The sequence below is a fragment of the Orbicella faveolata genome, unplaced genomic scaffold, assembly GCF_042242905.1.
Source record: "Orbicella faveolata isolate gen_17 unplaced genomic scaffold, um_ofav_v1 contig_14, whole genome shotgun sequence".
Classification (NCBI taxonomy): domain Eukaryota; kingdom Metazoa; phylum Cnidaria; class Anthozoa; order Scleractinia; family Merulinidae; genus Orbicella; species Orbicella faveolata.
The window spans coordinates 2331675-2346015 of record NW_028301541.1 but is presented as its reverse complement, the minus strand read 5'-3'; the positions used below and the strand labels follow the sequence as shown (position 1 = coordinate 2346015).

Genomic DNA, 14341 nt, shown 5'->3' with positions numbered 1-14341 from the left:
ACGCTCGTGTCATGTTGATTAATTCACCTTCACAATAAAGTGATGTATGCAAGTTCATATCATTGAACTGTGGGCTTCTTTTTCTTCAAGGCTTGATGATCCAAACGTGTTGGAAAGTCGACAGTATTATCAAATAGCACACAGCTTCCAGGAAGACATAACTGAACAGCCAACTATTCTTATTGGTGGTAAACTGAAAGAATATCAGGTATCAACTTTCAAAAGATAAATTCCATTTTGTTGTGCACAGCTGTTCCTGAAGAGATGACATTCTACAATGTAGAAAAAATTGTTCTGAAGCTGACATCAGAGCTGACTTGTGTTTGATTTGTTGGTTTTCAGTTGCGAGGTCTTGAGTGGCTGGTTTCATTGCATAATAATGCTTTGAATGGCATTCTCGCAGATGAGATGGGTCTGGGAAAAACCATTCAGACCATTGCCTTGTTTGCTTACTTGATTGAGGTCAAGAAACTCAATGGGCCATTCTTGGTTATTGTGCCTCTCTCGTAAGTACTGCTACCATTAATGCTGATTTGATTTTGTGTTCTTCTTGTATGCAACCCCACACAGTATAATGTCATGTTTTACAGGGTGTGATGATTAATCCCACGCCCAACCCTCAACCTGGAGATGAAGGGTTTTTCTGTCAGGGCTTAGAGATGTCTGTAGGAAATAAAAACTAACCACTCATGGTTTCCCTATCCCAAAAAGGCACCCTGACATTAGTAGGGTTTGAAAAAAGCTTGAATTCCAGTTGCCCTTGGGACAAGTAGTCCTTGAATTTTGCTTGTCCCGTGCAGGTCTTAGTTTGCTCTTTTAATGACTTAGTTGCAGGGATGGCAGAGCCATGGGGCTGGATGGGCTTTAGGGCCCCAATTTCAAGCAAAAAATACATAAAAATTTTAATATCTCCAGACCCCCTACAAGTCAGCGCCACTGGCGCTCACTTGTAAGCCTGCCTAATTCAAAATACGCTCCACCATCCCTGAGTTGGCAGACAACTTGCCCAATCCCTTGCCCATTGGGCAAGTAGGAGTGAAAGTTACTTTCCCAGCAGGAAAATCTACCTCTCCTCAATGACTTTTTTTGAGCCCTGCCTAGTAGCATGTTCCCTTGATTTAGTGCAACTGTTACATTGTAAACCACACAAATTACACATTTATCTATGATTTTAAGGACATAGAACCACAGCATGTTTTTACATTCCTAAATTCTTATTTTCCCATTTGGTAGAACACTCTCTAACTGGCTACTGGAATTTGAAAAGTGGACACCTTCAATTATCGTTGTTAGCTACAAGGTAAGATTAAGGCACTGTACAATTTCCATATCTTAAAAATTGCAGTGAAGTAATTGTTTTTCTTACCCAAAGTGACATCATGTTTTGGATAATTTATTTGAACTGTATTTATCTGTAATTTCTGTTCAAAAGAATACTTGTACATGTATCTTTCTGCAAATTTCAATCCCCTGAAATAAAGGCAAAAAGAGCTGGTCAGCAAGTGATGATCTCTGCAGCTATGGAGGAAAAGCCTAGAGTTGTGTAGCAAAGTGCCTTGTTTTCAAATTGTTGTTTGTTGTTGGTGTCCGTCTGTCTCAGGCGACAATGCAACTCTGCGCCGTGATTCAGTTAGTGGTTGAGTTGCAGTGCCTGCTGTGGCTGTATCTATAGGCCAATTTTAGATTGGATGGTTAGGTTGCAGTTTTGCCGGTGAAAGTTGTGCCAAATTACATGTAATGACTGCATTACTTATGAGGGTTGCTGGCTGTGTTGTCCAAGAGGAATCTACTACTTACAGCCAGCCCTATATTGCCAACATGACTGTCACAACCCTGCAACCCAGCCACGATTTTCCACTGCACACCCATCACACAGACTTATCACTCGGAAATGTGCTACGGCTAAATCAGAAAGAGTCCAGACTTTAACTTAGTGTATGTTTTCCACTGCACACTTTTTAAGGCCTGTCGGAAAATTAGCCATGCATGTCAGGTGTCGGAGGTGTGCAATATTCAACCAGGGATTCGCTAACACCACTAAAGATTTAATCTTGATGAGTGGGGTTTGATAGTAGAACCTGGCACATAAAATTAAGTAGTAAATGAATCTTATGTATTACAACAAATAGTTAACTCATTTAACGCCAGCCCTCGATAACATAATTTATATCCTAGATGGTTTTTATCACCTTACTGTGTTCAACGAATTTTATGTTATAGTGTACATCAAAGAAATTTCACCTATTAGTTGATTTTCTAATTTTATTCCTAGTTAATTTCCATCACCTTCTACTTGACTATATGTCAAATTATTGTCAGGAGAAAGTATTCATACATGTAGATGTGGCAAACCTTAGGAATTTAAGGTTTAACGGTTTCATGTTCTTTTTTAGGGTTCACCCAACATGCGTCGTTCAGCTGCTTCTCAGATCAGAGTAGGAAAGTTCAATGTTGTGCTCACTACTTATGAGTATGTGATGAAGGACAAGTCAGTCTTGTCAAAGGTATGTTCAAGTTACATGTATGCATTATTTCCTACGTTCATACTGCTGTTCAAAATTCCTGGAAAAGTTTGATTATTTGCAAATTTTCTTGCAGGGCCTTGAAAATTAATTTCTTTTAGTCTGCTTGCTTCTTAAAAACTCCTGGGCATATACAAAATGTAGTTAAACTAAATGGCAATGAAACTGCTTGAAATCATAACCTTTTCTACAAATATTAACACAAATACTTTCAAGTCAGTTACTCGGAAAAGCGTTATCTTTGAACATCTACACTATGAAATTTCCAAGTTCTGAATCCTAGAATTTTCGTAATGTATTTCTACCCTAGAAAACTCCTAGAATTTCATTATCTTTAAGTGGCTAAAACCATGTTACAGGCAACACAGTGATTCATTTTAGGGAGTTCCTTTACTTTTTATCCCTTTCAAGATTATTAACATTGTTCCATAATCTAACAGTCTATGGATTAGACAGTAGCTTTGACAGTAACAATTCCTTTCAAGTGTCTCCACAAGTACTCAGTGTACAGTAAGGGCATTTGTTTCTCTATCCTTGTATATAGCTGATGTGTTAAAGGTGAATGTACTCAGAGCATCTTTGTTTGATCAGGTGCGCTGGCGTTACATGGTTGTGGACGAAGGACACAGAATGAAGAACCATCACTGTAAATTAACACAGATTCTGAACACACATTATGCTGCTCCTCACAGGGTGTTACTGACTGGTACTCCTCTACAGGTTGGACACTGCTTGGTCCATTAGTAACATAACTGAAATAAATCTTATCCATCTTCAGGATTCATCTTTCCATGCCACAATTTTGCCCAGATTTCCCAATCACATTAAATCTGAATGATCTGATTGGCCCAAATGCAAAAAGCAGAAATTTTGAATCAAGAATTTGATTTAAGATCGCGTGTAAATAACTGAATAACTTTATTTCGGCTACGCATTAGATACATTAAAAATTGTAGCATATCTAAAATCTTGACAATTTCTATGGGTCAAAACCAAGAAAGTTGTAAAATGCCAGGTCACAAATAAATGCCAGGGCTCCTAGGTAGAATTGTAAATTAGACCCTCAAGGAATATGAATTGAAGCTACATGTTTGATAAACTTTTCATGTAATTATTATAAAATATTTAACTCTCCAGAATGATGAATTTAAACTCATATAAATTCTAGGCTTGAATAAATTGCACAAGTCAAATGAACTCAAGCCAAGTTTGAAATAAATGCTAAGAGCTTTTAATCAAGATAATACAGTATATCACTGCTTAGACTTCATCTTATGTTAGGAGTACATTTCTAGGTAAATCTTAAAGTATTACTGTATGTGTGCCTGTCATCCAACTGTTATTTCCAGCTTTGCATATCAATGTTGGATAACTTTGATCTCTAACAATGTTATCCCTAAGTGCTATAAATGTCATGGTTATTGCTTTGATTCATGTGCACACTTTTTAAGGCCTGTCAGAAAATTCACCATGTATGTCAGGTGTCGGAGGTGTGCAACATTGAACCAGGGATTCGCTAACACCACTAAAGACTTAATCTTAATGAGTGGGGTTTGATAGTAGAACCTGACACATTATGTACATAAACAGGGCTTGATTTCAATTAGCTTGTCCCTCAGCCCAATGTTGAAAGAACAACCAAGTCTGACGCTCTTGCTCAACCACAAAGCACATTTGATTAACTAATATTGTCAGATGTTCAAGAAACTTGTTTGACTAGATTTGAATTTTCCTCCATGCTTTTCTACTCTGTTGCACTCGTTGCATGATTTTGACCCAACACTTAGGTTTATTTTTTCTGTTGATGTTAGAACCGTTTGCCAGAGCTGTGGGCTCTGTTAAACTTCCTGCTTCCAACAATCTTCAAGTCATGCAGTACTTTTGAGCAGTGGTTCAATGCACCCTTTGCAATGACAGGTGAAAAGGTATGTGCTCCTGACAGAAAAAAAAGAATTAAAGACTCACTAGAAGTGCACTGCTTAGGACCCGTTCACACTCCACCAGAGGAAATAATTTGAAAACGGCTTTTTCACTCTGAAAATGCATCAAATGTTTTCCATCCACACTATGCCAGAAAAATTTGAACACACAACAATCAGCGGCCATTTTGGGTTTATGTCTGAGGAAAACATGGGCGGGGAAATCACACGATTATTGAGACATCATCATTTTCAAAAAGCTCCATTTCCACACAAAAATGCAAAGCCAGCATTTCCAAATTCTATTTTCTCTGTTTTCATGATGGATTAGTGTTCACGGCAAGTGTAACCATAGAAACAAAGCTGCATTGTCAAATTTCTCCGACGTAGTGTGGACAGGGCCGTAGACTGTTGACTTTTTAGTGACTCGCAGTGTATTGTCTCTTGGTTTTTGGTAGGTTGAGCTGAATGAAGAAGAAACAATCTTGATTATCCGACGTTTGCACAAGGTAAGACAATGAGTGTCACTAATATGTTTTATTGTGTTGGGCTTGATTCTATTCCGTGCAACATTGCATCTTATTTTTTTATTTATTGAAAAGTTTTCCAAAAACACATGAAAGGTCACCAGGGAAAAGCTAGGTTTAGGTTGCTTGTCCATCACAGTAGTTGATTTTTAAAAAGTACATGTAAGTGATCAACACGCTGCTGACACACACCAGTGATGAATCTTGTACATTGCGGGAAAGCGCAGTGGTCAATGCGTCGTCAAAATGCAGTTGGCCAACAGTCAGCCAACATGTTGGCTACAGACTGTTTTCTTTTTCAACTTGTGTTCCAACCATATTTCAAAGCAAGTTGTATGAAAAAGAGCCTAGGGTGTAATAATACACTGTACCTTAGTCTACTCCAAATTAAAACTGATTGCTCTTGATTTGACTATGATAGGTACTGCGACCATTTTTGTTGCGTCGTCTGAAGAAAGAGGTGGAATCACAGCTACCAGAAAAGGTAGGAAGACAAGGATCATTTCTAAGGGGTTGTTACAATGCTAAAAACTTTAAAACATGTAAATGATGAAATCCAGTCTGTAGACCAGATGAGAAATTACTTGTGTGGAAAAAACCTGAAAACTTGCTTTTTGTTTGGCCTTGCATCTCATTGTAGGGAAGAACAGTACACCTGCTACGAAATCTGTCAGACTCCTCCAATTGCTAAGAATAAACAGTCTAGGAACAACAGGCTAGGAATAAAGTGACAAGCTTTGGTCTTGTTATGGTGGTCTCAAAGTTAATTTTGATGTTCTATTTCTTCTTTACTTAAGGTGGAATATGTTGTCAAATGTGACATGTCATCACTCCAACGCATTCTGTATAACCACATGCACAAGGCGGGAGTATTGCTGACAGATGGCTCAGAGAAGGATAAAAAGGTCTGTGTATTCATACTTAAATTTATTTTAGTTCAAGACGTTGACGTCTTTGACATCAACTGTGCTCAGGGTGAACTGGGACAGAGGTGAATGTTGGGTTTTAGGGGTGTTCATTTTCAAGACACCCAACAGACAAGAATGGTTATAACTGAGGAATAATTATATAGATAAAGTACAGACAACAAACTCTTCCTCATGCAGCTCCTCTGAGCTTGTGACCTACTGTCAATACTTAAACTTGTGTCACAGAAGGTAACTGCACACTGTTTCAACCCTGGCAGAACTAACTCCTGTATCGCAGGTGTACTAGGTGTGGTATATTGACTCAGAGTTTCGCTAACACCACTAGAGAAAAAAGATCTCTGTGAGTGGGGTTTGATAGTAAAACCTGGAATATTTTATTACAGTATCGCATGGTTCAGGTATTTGAAAATTTCAGTTAATGCTGACCCTGCTCTTGTTATTAATGCCTTCATCACAGGGCCGGGGAGGAACCAAGACTCTGATGAACACCATTATGCAGCTCAGGAAGATTTGCAATCACCCATTTCTGTTCCAGCATATAGAGGTAATCACTCTCACTTGTTGTTCACAGTCACTGTTACCACTTTACTTTTGATTCAAATTTCTGTACAATCAAGTAATTTGGTGCCTCATTGACTACAGTTATGTCAACAGTATTATAGTCTTCCAGTGATTTCCAAAAATATTTTTAAGTTGAAATTTTAAAGTAAAGTCAGCAGAGTATTTAATTTCACATGTCCAAGACAGAATTAGGAGGTCAGTGTACATGTATTTGATTCTGAACATTTTTCTTCATGTGTGAATTTCCACAGGAATCCATAGCAGAGCATCTTGGCTTTCATAGTGGAATTGTTCAAGGGTAATGTATGACTTGCGTGGAGTACAGTAGTTCTGCCTTCCCCGGAGTTTTGATCCCTGATACAGGGTTGAATAAGTCCAATAACTTACATGTTGTGTAGTTGCAATCATAGAGTTAAGATGAAAATTAATGTCATCATGTATTCTTTTATTCCAACAGGCCTGATGTTGTACGAGTGTCTGGGAAATTTGATCTCCTGGACAGGATTTTGCCAAAGCTCAAGAGAAAAGGCCACAGGTACATGCATTTCTTACTTTCTTTTATCCATGCGGGTCTGTATTATCAACTAATGTGCTATCCCATCCTGTCCCATCCAATGAACTACAGCGAAGATATTTTTAAGGTTGGCACAAATGAGGTGACAGGTCCCTTCAACTAGTGCCTGCAGTAAGTCATGGGGCCAAGGTCCTTCATGTGAACTAGCCATCTTATTCAACAGATCTAGTCACAGGGACCAAAATTTGTTCACTGCAACTTGTCCCACAAATTCAAACTTTCTTGTTTGAATTGAAGGAACAAGTCCCCAGGATGTATCCCTCAAAACCCTTTTGTGTGAACTCTTCGTGGGATTAGTCCTTGCACCCAGTCCTTTTGTGTAAACTATTCAAGGTTGTCCCTTTATGTGTGCCAACCTTTCCACAGTTTACGGTCTCCCATTACTCAATGTGAATTGTTTAGTTTAAGTTTCTCTTCTTCAAGTAAGACTCTTATTCTCTGCAATCTTTATGAACCCTCTACAAACACTACTTCAGTCTATTTTTCATGGCTAGGGACATAATTAATTTTGTCAATCATTTATCTGATGATTTTAGAGCCATGGCATTGATTCCATGTGAAGATTCATGGTGTCATTCTGTTTCCTTGTTAGGGTGCTGTTATTTTCACAGATGACATCTCTGATGACTATTTTGGAGGATTATTTCAACTGGAAAGGTAATTTACGAGCATGTGGCACTTCAGTGTAGGCAATTTCTTTTGAACCGGGAGAAGAAAAAAGAAAATTGAAAATAAATTTTACTGGACAACTCCCTTGCACTGGCATTTTAGCTGGTGGAGTCATTATTGGTTAACGATGGGAAGCTGCAAGCAAAAATCACTAATCAGTTGCTTTTTGTTGGACTCTAAAATCACTAGTTTCGGACATTTAATTTTCGGACACTTTTTATCTCACTTTGGACAAATTTTGGACAAAAATTTTGGACACAGCTGTAACATAGCTAACGTAAATTTATGCCTATAAGACACGTTTTAGACTGCACCCTCAAGGTTTTACAGATACACTGATGGGAGTATAATAAAAATTCTATCAAGCTGTTATGTATCTCGACCAGTGTCTCAACTAGAGTTTTCTCCATAAAGTAAACTTACAGCTTTGGAGCTATTTCAAAATTTTATATTGCACTATTTCAGACGCTTAAAATTTTCAGACAGTTTTATATTGGGACACTTTTTTGTCCGAAATAAAATTGTCTGAAATTTTTTGTAAGTAATGTACGTTGAGCAAACTCCTGTTGTTTGCCTAGGATTCCCTTATCTGCGCCTGGATGGTACCACTAAGAGTGAAGACAGAGGTCAGCTACTCTCCTTGTTCAATGCCAAGGACTCTCCTTACTTCATCTTCTTGCTGAGCACACGAGCTGGAGGCCTGGGGTTGAACTTACAAGCTGCTGACACAGTTGTGATCTTTGACAGTGACTGGAACCCACATCAGGTCTGTTTTCTTTCCATGGAGCTTTTCTCCACTGATTTTCGTATAAATTTGAGAAATAGGACTTTCTTTAATACATTTGCCGTTGCTTTTAGTGCGCAATTAGCCTCGTAAGTGATTAAAGTAAATTAACTGCCATAACCAATTTGGAAATCTACACGTACTTGCCTACCCTGGGTACCAGAGAACTGTTCTTGTTCTTGCAGCAGGATGCCCCCCCCCCCCCCCCCCCCCTCCATCCCTCTCACATCCCTGAAACAGAAAAACTGTGCATGAAAAGCCTCGGCCACCCTGGATAGGGCTTAACTGGTTAGTTTCTGTAACCCACATATAAGACCCTGCTTGATCTTGCTTGGCTAAACAGGTTCTTATATTTTTGGGTTTTAACATGGCAAATTTCTGCCAACAGGTTCTTTAGCCACTAGGTTCTTTACTCTTTTTACTTTATTAGGATCTCCAAGCCCAGGATCGTGCTCATCGTATCGGCCAAAAGAATGAAGTTCGTGTCTTGAGGCTCATGACAGTAAACAGTGTGGAAGAGAAGATCCTTGCTGCAGCCAGATACAAGCTCAATGTTGACGAGAAGGTCAGTAGTCAACCCACTAGAATATATCCTAAACTGAAGAAGAGATTACTAAGTTTGTGCCTTTCCTGTCTAGGTAATCCAAGCTGGTATGTTTAACCAGAACTCCACATCAAGTGAACGAAGAGCTTTCCTGATGGCGCTTCTTGATACAGAGAATGATGACGAGGAGGTACTGACTTTGTTTGTGTATAAGGCGTCCGGTCAAACGGCTCATACAGCCGAATCTGATCCCGGTTTCTATAGCATTAAGTGACTAGAAGTATTTCTTCTCTCCCCTGGATGGGATGCTAGTCCGTTGAGGGGCTACCTCCAGCATACTCAGAAAATTTTGGTGGGGTGTTAGGCCCGCTTCCAAAACCCCTTACCCTATTTATGACCAAATCTGCGATTTTCCCCAGCCATATTTATGACCAGTACCCCCGAGGGGTACACCTGATGGCGGTGATAGTGATTTACCGAACTAAGTATGTGACATTATAAATTGCATAGCCGTATGTTTCAAAAAGGGTGTGCGAGCGGGAGTGCCTCCATTCGCAAAGAAAAGTTCTGAGCTTAGATTTCAAGGAAAGCGAAAACGCTGAAAGCTTTGAAAGAAACTGCCAGGTGTGTTTACGGGCCATATCTTGAATGAGGGAATGCACAATCTTTTTTTTTTTTTCACTAATACGTGGACAAAAGAAGGCGAAACAGACACTATTTACAGAAAGAAACGTTATAATTATTTGTGCTTACTTATCTGCTACCCATTGAATCCTTTTGTGATCTTTGTGCGATATCTAGTTTTAAAAAGTTTCTGTGTTAATTATTAATTGAACAAATTAATAACTAACGCGAAACGTCTTTGAAAAGTGGGCGGGATCGTGATTTCCAGGGTAAAAAGGGCGGGATGGCGGGATTAACAGGAAAAATTGGGCGGGAAAGCGGGAACTGAGAACCCTATTGTGGACCCTCTAATAAGTTTTAGCTTACCTGAAATTTCAAAGATGGCGGACGCATCGCAGATTTCTGACTCTAGGCCCCTTTCATTGCAAGTGCAGGTTTTGTTAACAGAAAATCGAGCACAAAATAAGGGACCGTTCATTTTTCATGGGTGAGGGAAGCTGGGGGGATTTGATAGATACGCCCTGCAATATATTCTGACCCCCCTCAAAATTAAACCTTTTACCCTGCCCCCCCCCCCCCTCTCCTCTTAATCTTACAATTATCTTTGAAATGAAAATCTCAAAAAATGATAAAGGGAAATTAACATTATCAAGCTCAACTTAATAATTCGGAGAAAAAAACATTCTTAAACTCTTACCAAGGCCATATTACAGGTTGATATTATATTCGTACACCATTCACTTGATAAATTAACATCTCGACTGTTACTGTCTTTCCTCTTCTTTATAATGGAGTCAAGATGACTTTGAAACGTCATAGGTTACTTTCGCTTCTTCTTGTCATCAAACTTGATAACATCAGATAAAATTGCAGTTTTGCATGATAATGATTAATTAGGTGTAATTTCTAATAATCTTATTTTGAATCTAATACTTGATGATGATATTCTAACATATTTTGCGCTCGATTTTCCATAAACAAAACCTGCACTTGCAATGTTGTTGTTGTTATTGTTGTTGAAAGGGGCAGAAATCTACAACGTGTCCCCCAACTTGGAAATTTCAGGTAGGTCTGGGCTTTGATTGATTTTCTTTCTCCCCGTTGATTTTTATAAAGGTTTGGTGGGGGTCAGTGTTTTGTCAAAATCCGTCAAATAGTGTCACTCGGGGGTGAGTCCCCTTGTATAAGAAAATTATCCCAGAAGAAGCAGTCGCCAGGAAAAGTCCCATTTGGCCTGTGAACAGGCTTGCTAGTCAAGGATGGGTCGAAGAGAAAGCAGGAAGAAAGAGGAGAGAAGAGATAGCGGGGATGGGGGGAGAGAGTAGCCATCCCCCCACCCCATTCCCCCCTCGGCCACTTCATTCTCACCCAGTTCCTTCTGGGCCCTTCCAGCCGCAGAGAGACCCTTCCAGCCAGGCTCGTCCCATCTTGTAAACTCTGTAAAGGATTCATCCCAGCAAAACATTCCTGTGTGTCTGTCGACTTTGGGTTTTATTTTGTTTGGCTAATAAAGAGTCAACAAAATGGAATTCAAAAGATACCCACGATGGCCAACCACGTTGGTTATTGCGAACCTCTGTGTTTTACCAGAGGTTTAAAAACTTCTGTTATTTGAAATTGCAGGAAGAAAGTGAGGTTCCAGATGATGAAACCATCAATCAAATGATTGCGCGATCGGAAGAAGAATTTGAAGTTTTCCAGGTAAGAACGTGGTGACTGGTCAAACAAATTTTGCTATTTCTCTCTCTCTCTCTGTTGCAGTTCTACCTTTTGGGCAAGTGGAATATTTAATTAACAAAAATAACTTGACTCTCGTGTTTTATTTTCTCACAGCGCATGGACATTGAAAGACGACGACAAGAAGTGAGAGTAAGTGATTACATCTAGCGCTCATTCCTGTGTAACAACTAGATTATGAGCTCGAGATTGCTATCACCATAGAAATCTAACTAAACAATTTCCCTTAAATTTGTTGTTGTTGTTTGAAAAATAAGATAATGTCTTTTGTTTTGGTATCTAGCCATCATTTGCCAGCTAGACCCTACAGTAAAACGAGTATCATATCACTGATTTCATTAGTGGCAACTACAAAATTAAAACCCCAGATAAGTACTAAGAAACAGAAGCGCAAGCATTAGGATCAAGATTCTCTGATCCTTTTGTTTGTGTTTCAGTGTGTTTCTCGGTGTTTGGATGAACTTTTGTATGAGTGCTTATACTTACGTTGCTAGTGAAAGACAGGCCTTTTTCTAAAGTGTCAGTTAACCGCATGTTTTTTTTTTTACGATGTTCACAGGAAGCAGGATCTCTCCGTCGTCGACCAAGACTTATGCAAGTGGCTGAACTGCCACGCTGGATTGTCAAAGATGATGCTGAGGTGAGAGTTTTTTCTTAGTTTTTACATTATACCCCATTTACACCAACCTGTTAAACGTGTTTAATAGTGGGTTAACTAAACAAGGTTAAAATTTAGTCGCTCATGCCATACAACGCACAACTTAACACGGCAAAAACCTGTTTGAATAAAATATGTTAGCAAGGGGGTTTGAAATTTGTCTCCTCAAAATGACTGCAAAGGGTAATTGACAAATTGGAAAAACTTAAACTTGATTTTGTTAAACTAGTTTAGGTCGTGTGAATGGGGCATTAGTTTTAGTTCCGTTTGAGAAGATTTATCAAAAACTAGAGAAAGAGTTTCACATATTCAAACACCTCGAGGTTCTTCAAATAGTCTGCTGTGCGTCCTATTTTCAACTCTCTTCACGGTGTTTGGGAATACAATGAAACACTGTCTTTTGTATTTGATATACTTGTACTCAACACGATCTATCGACTGTTACAGTAACAACTTTTCGGTTCCCCTTACCACTGTTATTGTTTTTGGTTTTCGTTATTTATTTTACCTTGCAGCACACTGCTAGAACCTGACAGTAGTTCTTCATGCATGTCAGGCGTAAAAAGTGTGCGATACTAACCCAGGCTGTTACTAACACCACTAGGAAACTGACTTCAATGAGTGGGGTTTGATAATAAAACCTGGCACACTAAAAAATAGAAAATTGTGGCTTATTAACTCTATAGGGGTGCTTATTTCCTGTGGAAGATTGAACATGCTTTGTTGGCTACTAAGCACTCACTGCAACTTGGCAACGGCAGGAGAAAAGCCCTTGGTGCCCAGGGTGCGATTTTCATTAACATGACAGAAAAAATTAGTCATGATACCATTTATTGTGCCATAGATGTAAAATTTCTGTACACAATGTTGATAACCAGGAAAAAATCCTTAATGTGTACCGTATTTTAAGGAAAGTTTGGTCCATTGCTGGAGACTTTTGTCCATGTTTGACAGGCCAATCTTTATCTGACTACATCTTCATCAACACAAGATAATACTCTAGTTATATCTATCTGCAGGTTGAACGTTTGACTTGGGAAGAGGAATCTGAGAAGATTTTTGGGCGCGGGTCACGTGTCCGTAAAGATGTTGTTTATTGCGAGCATCTGACAGAGAGACAGTGGCTTAAGGTCAGCAGGAAAACATGTAGTATGAAAAGAGACCTAAGACTGATTAAACTTAAAATCCTCCGTTTAAATCGCGTAGTTATTACATCATGTACCCAAAGTTAATAGAGAGGAATGGTTATGAAATCCGACAAAGTTCTTTGTTGTATGTTTTTGTTCTCTTTTTTGGCCTTGACTGTACACAAAAGTAAACACAGTAGTTCTTTCTTTTTGACTGAGGAACTAACCAATAGAAAGTTTTGGTTACGTAATTCATGCATAGTGAAAGAGTGCAAAATAAAAGATTGTGCACGGTCGTGAACCTTCCAACATAAATATTGACAACCATTCCCCTCCATTAACTTTGATGTACCTGATTGATTTTTAAGCACAATTACTTCCTTTTCAAACGTTAAAAGAACTGTTTTCAACATTGAAGTGTAGAAAACAAAACGTTTCGTTGACAATACATTTTCGTCCTACTGATAGCAAGTTCTACCAATGTCACAACAGCAACAGCAGTAAGCTTTATTTGTGTACAACGTTTGGACAACGGTGGAAAGGAAATCCAAAAAGAGAGAAAGTCATTCCTTTTGGAACTAATTTTTTTTTAATTTACCTACCAAACGGGTTTCATGACGCGGGAACGAACACCAGGTTGTCTAAAATTTGGCAGAAAATCTTTATTCTGTGCAACTGCACGATATACTTTCGCTTCCACTGTTTTACTTGTTGTTGTTGTTGTGATTTTAGGCCATAGAAGATGGGCGATTGGATGAGGTAGAGGAACGGCAGAAGGTCAAGAAAATCTCTAAGAAGAGAAAGCTTGAAACAGGAGAAGAAGTGGACGCACCTAAGGTATTGTACAACCCTTTTAAGCTCAGCTGGCAAAATAAATTCTCTTTTCTTTTAGAGTGTAATTGTGTACGGCCAGAGTTCTTATAAAGTTATATTGTCCCTGTTTTGATAAGAAATGTGTTTCATTTGGACCAAGAACGCCCACGGCCAAATTAAATTGAAGAAGAAGTAATAAGTATTTGGCTTAACAACAATTTCTGGTTAAATTTTACTGAAGATAGTTGATAACCAATAGTACAGGAAACCAAACCAACCTGCCATACTGGCGATAATTTTCGATTTGTTTAGCTGCAAACAACCGGCGAAGCACAACGACGACATCAAAACTT

At 38.9% G+C, this 14341-nt stretch overlaps 1 protein-coding gene across 7 annotated transcripts in view; it reads left to right on the top strand.

Moving 5' to 3' along the window:
• Window positions 1-14341, top strand: part of LOC110055659 (SWI/SNF-related matrix-associated actin-dependent regulator of chromatin subfamily A member 4-like) — a 36794-nt gene that overhangs the window by 14455 nt on the left and 7998 nt on the right. For 5 of the 7 annotated variants that reach the window (XM_089286181.1, XM_089286183.1, XM_089286179.1 and 2 more), the window contains exons 10-31: window positions 91-208; window positions 343-506; window positions 1234-1300; window positions 2394-2504; window positions 3114-3242; window positions 4334-4447; window positions 4900-4950; window positions 5390-5452; window positions 5766-5873; window positions 6355-6441; window positions 6710-6756; window positions 6916-6993; window positions 7625-7689; window positions 8280-8467; window positions 8916-9050; window positions 9124-9219; window positions 10677-10718; window positions 11277-11354; window positions 11487-11522; window positions 11950-12030; window positions 13068-13178; window positions 13908-14012. In XM_089286181.1, coding sequence (XP_089142307.1) covers window positions 91-208; window positions 343-506; window positions 1234-1300; window positions 2394-2504; window positions 3114-3242; window positions 4334-4447; window positions 4900-4950; window positions 5390-5452; window positions 5766-5873; window positions 6355-6441; window positions 6710-6756; window positions 6916-6993; window positions 7625-7689; window positions 8280-8467; window positions 8916-9050; window positions 9124-9219; window positions 10677-10718; window positions 11277-11354; window positions 11487-11522; window positions 11950-12030; window positions 13068-13178; window positions 13908-14012 — 2074 coding nt within the window. The remainder of the gene's footprint in view (window positions 1-90; window positions 209-342; window positions 507-1233; window positions 1301-2393; window positions 2505-3113; window positions 3243-4333; window positions 4448-4899; window positions 4951-5389; window positions 5453-5765; window positions 5874-6354; window positions 6442-6709; window positions 6757-6915; window positions 6994-7624; window positions 7690-8279; window positions 8468-8915; window positions 9051-9123; window positions 9220-10676; window positions 10719-11276; window positions 11355-11486; window positions 11523-11949; window positions 12031-13067; window positions 13179-13907; window positions 14013-14341) is intronic. The other 2 variants (XM_089286185.1, XM_089286184.1) reach the window with 1 other exon arrangement.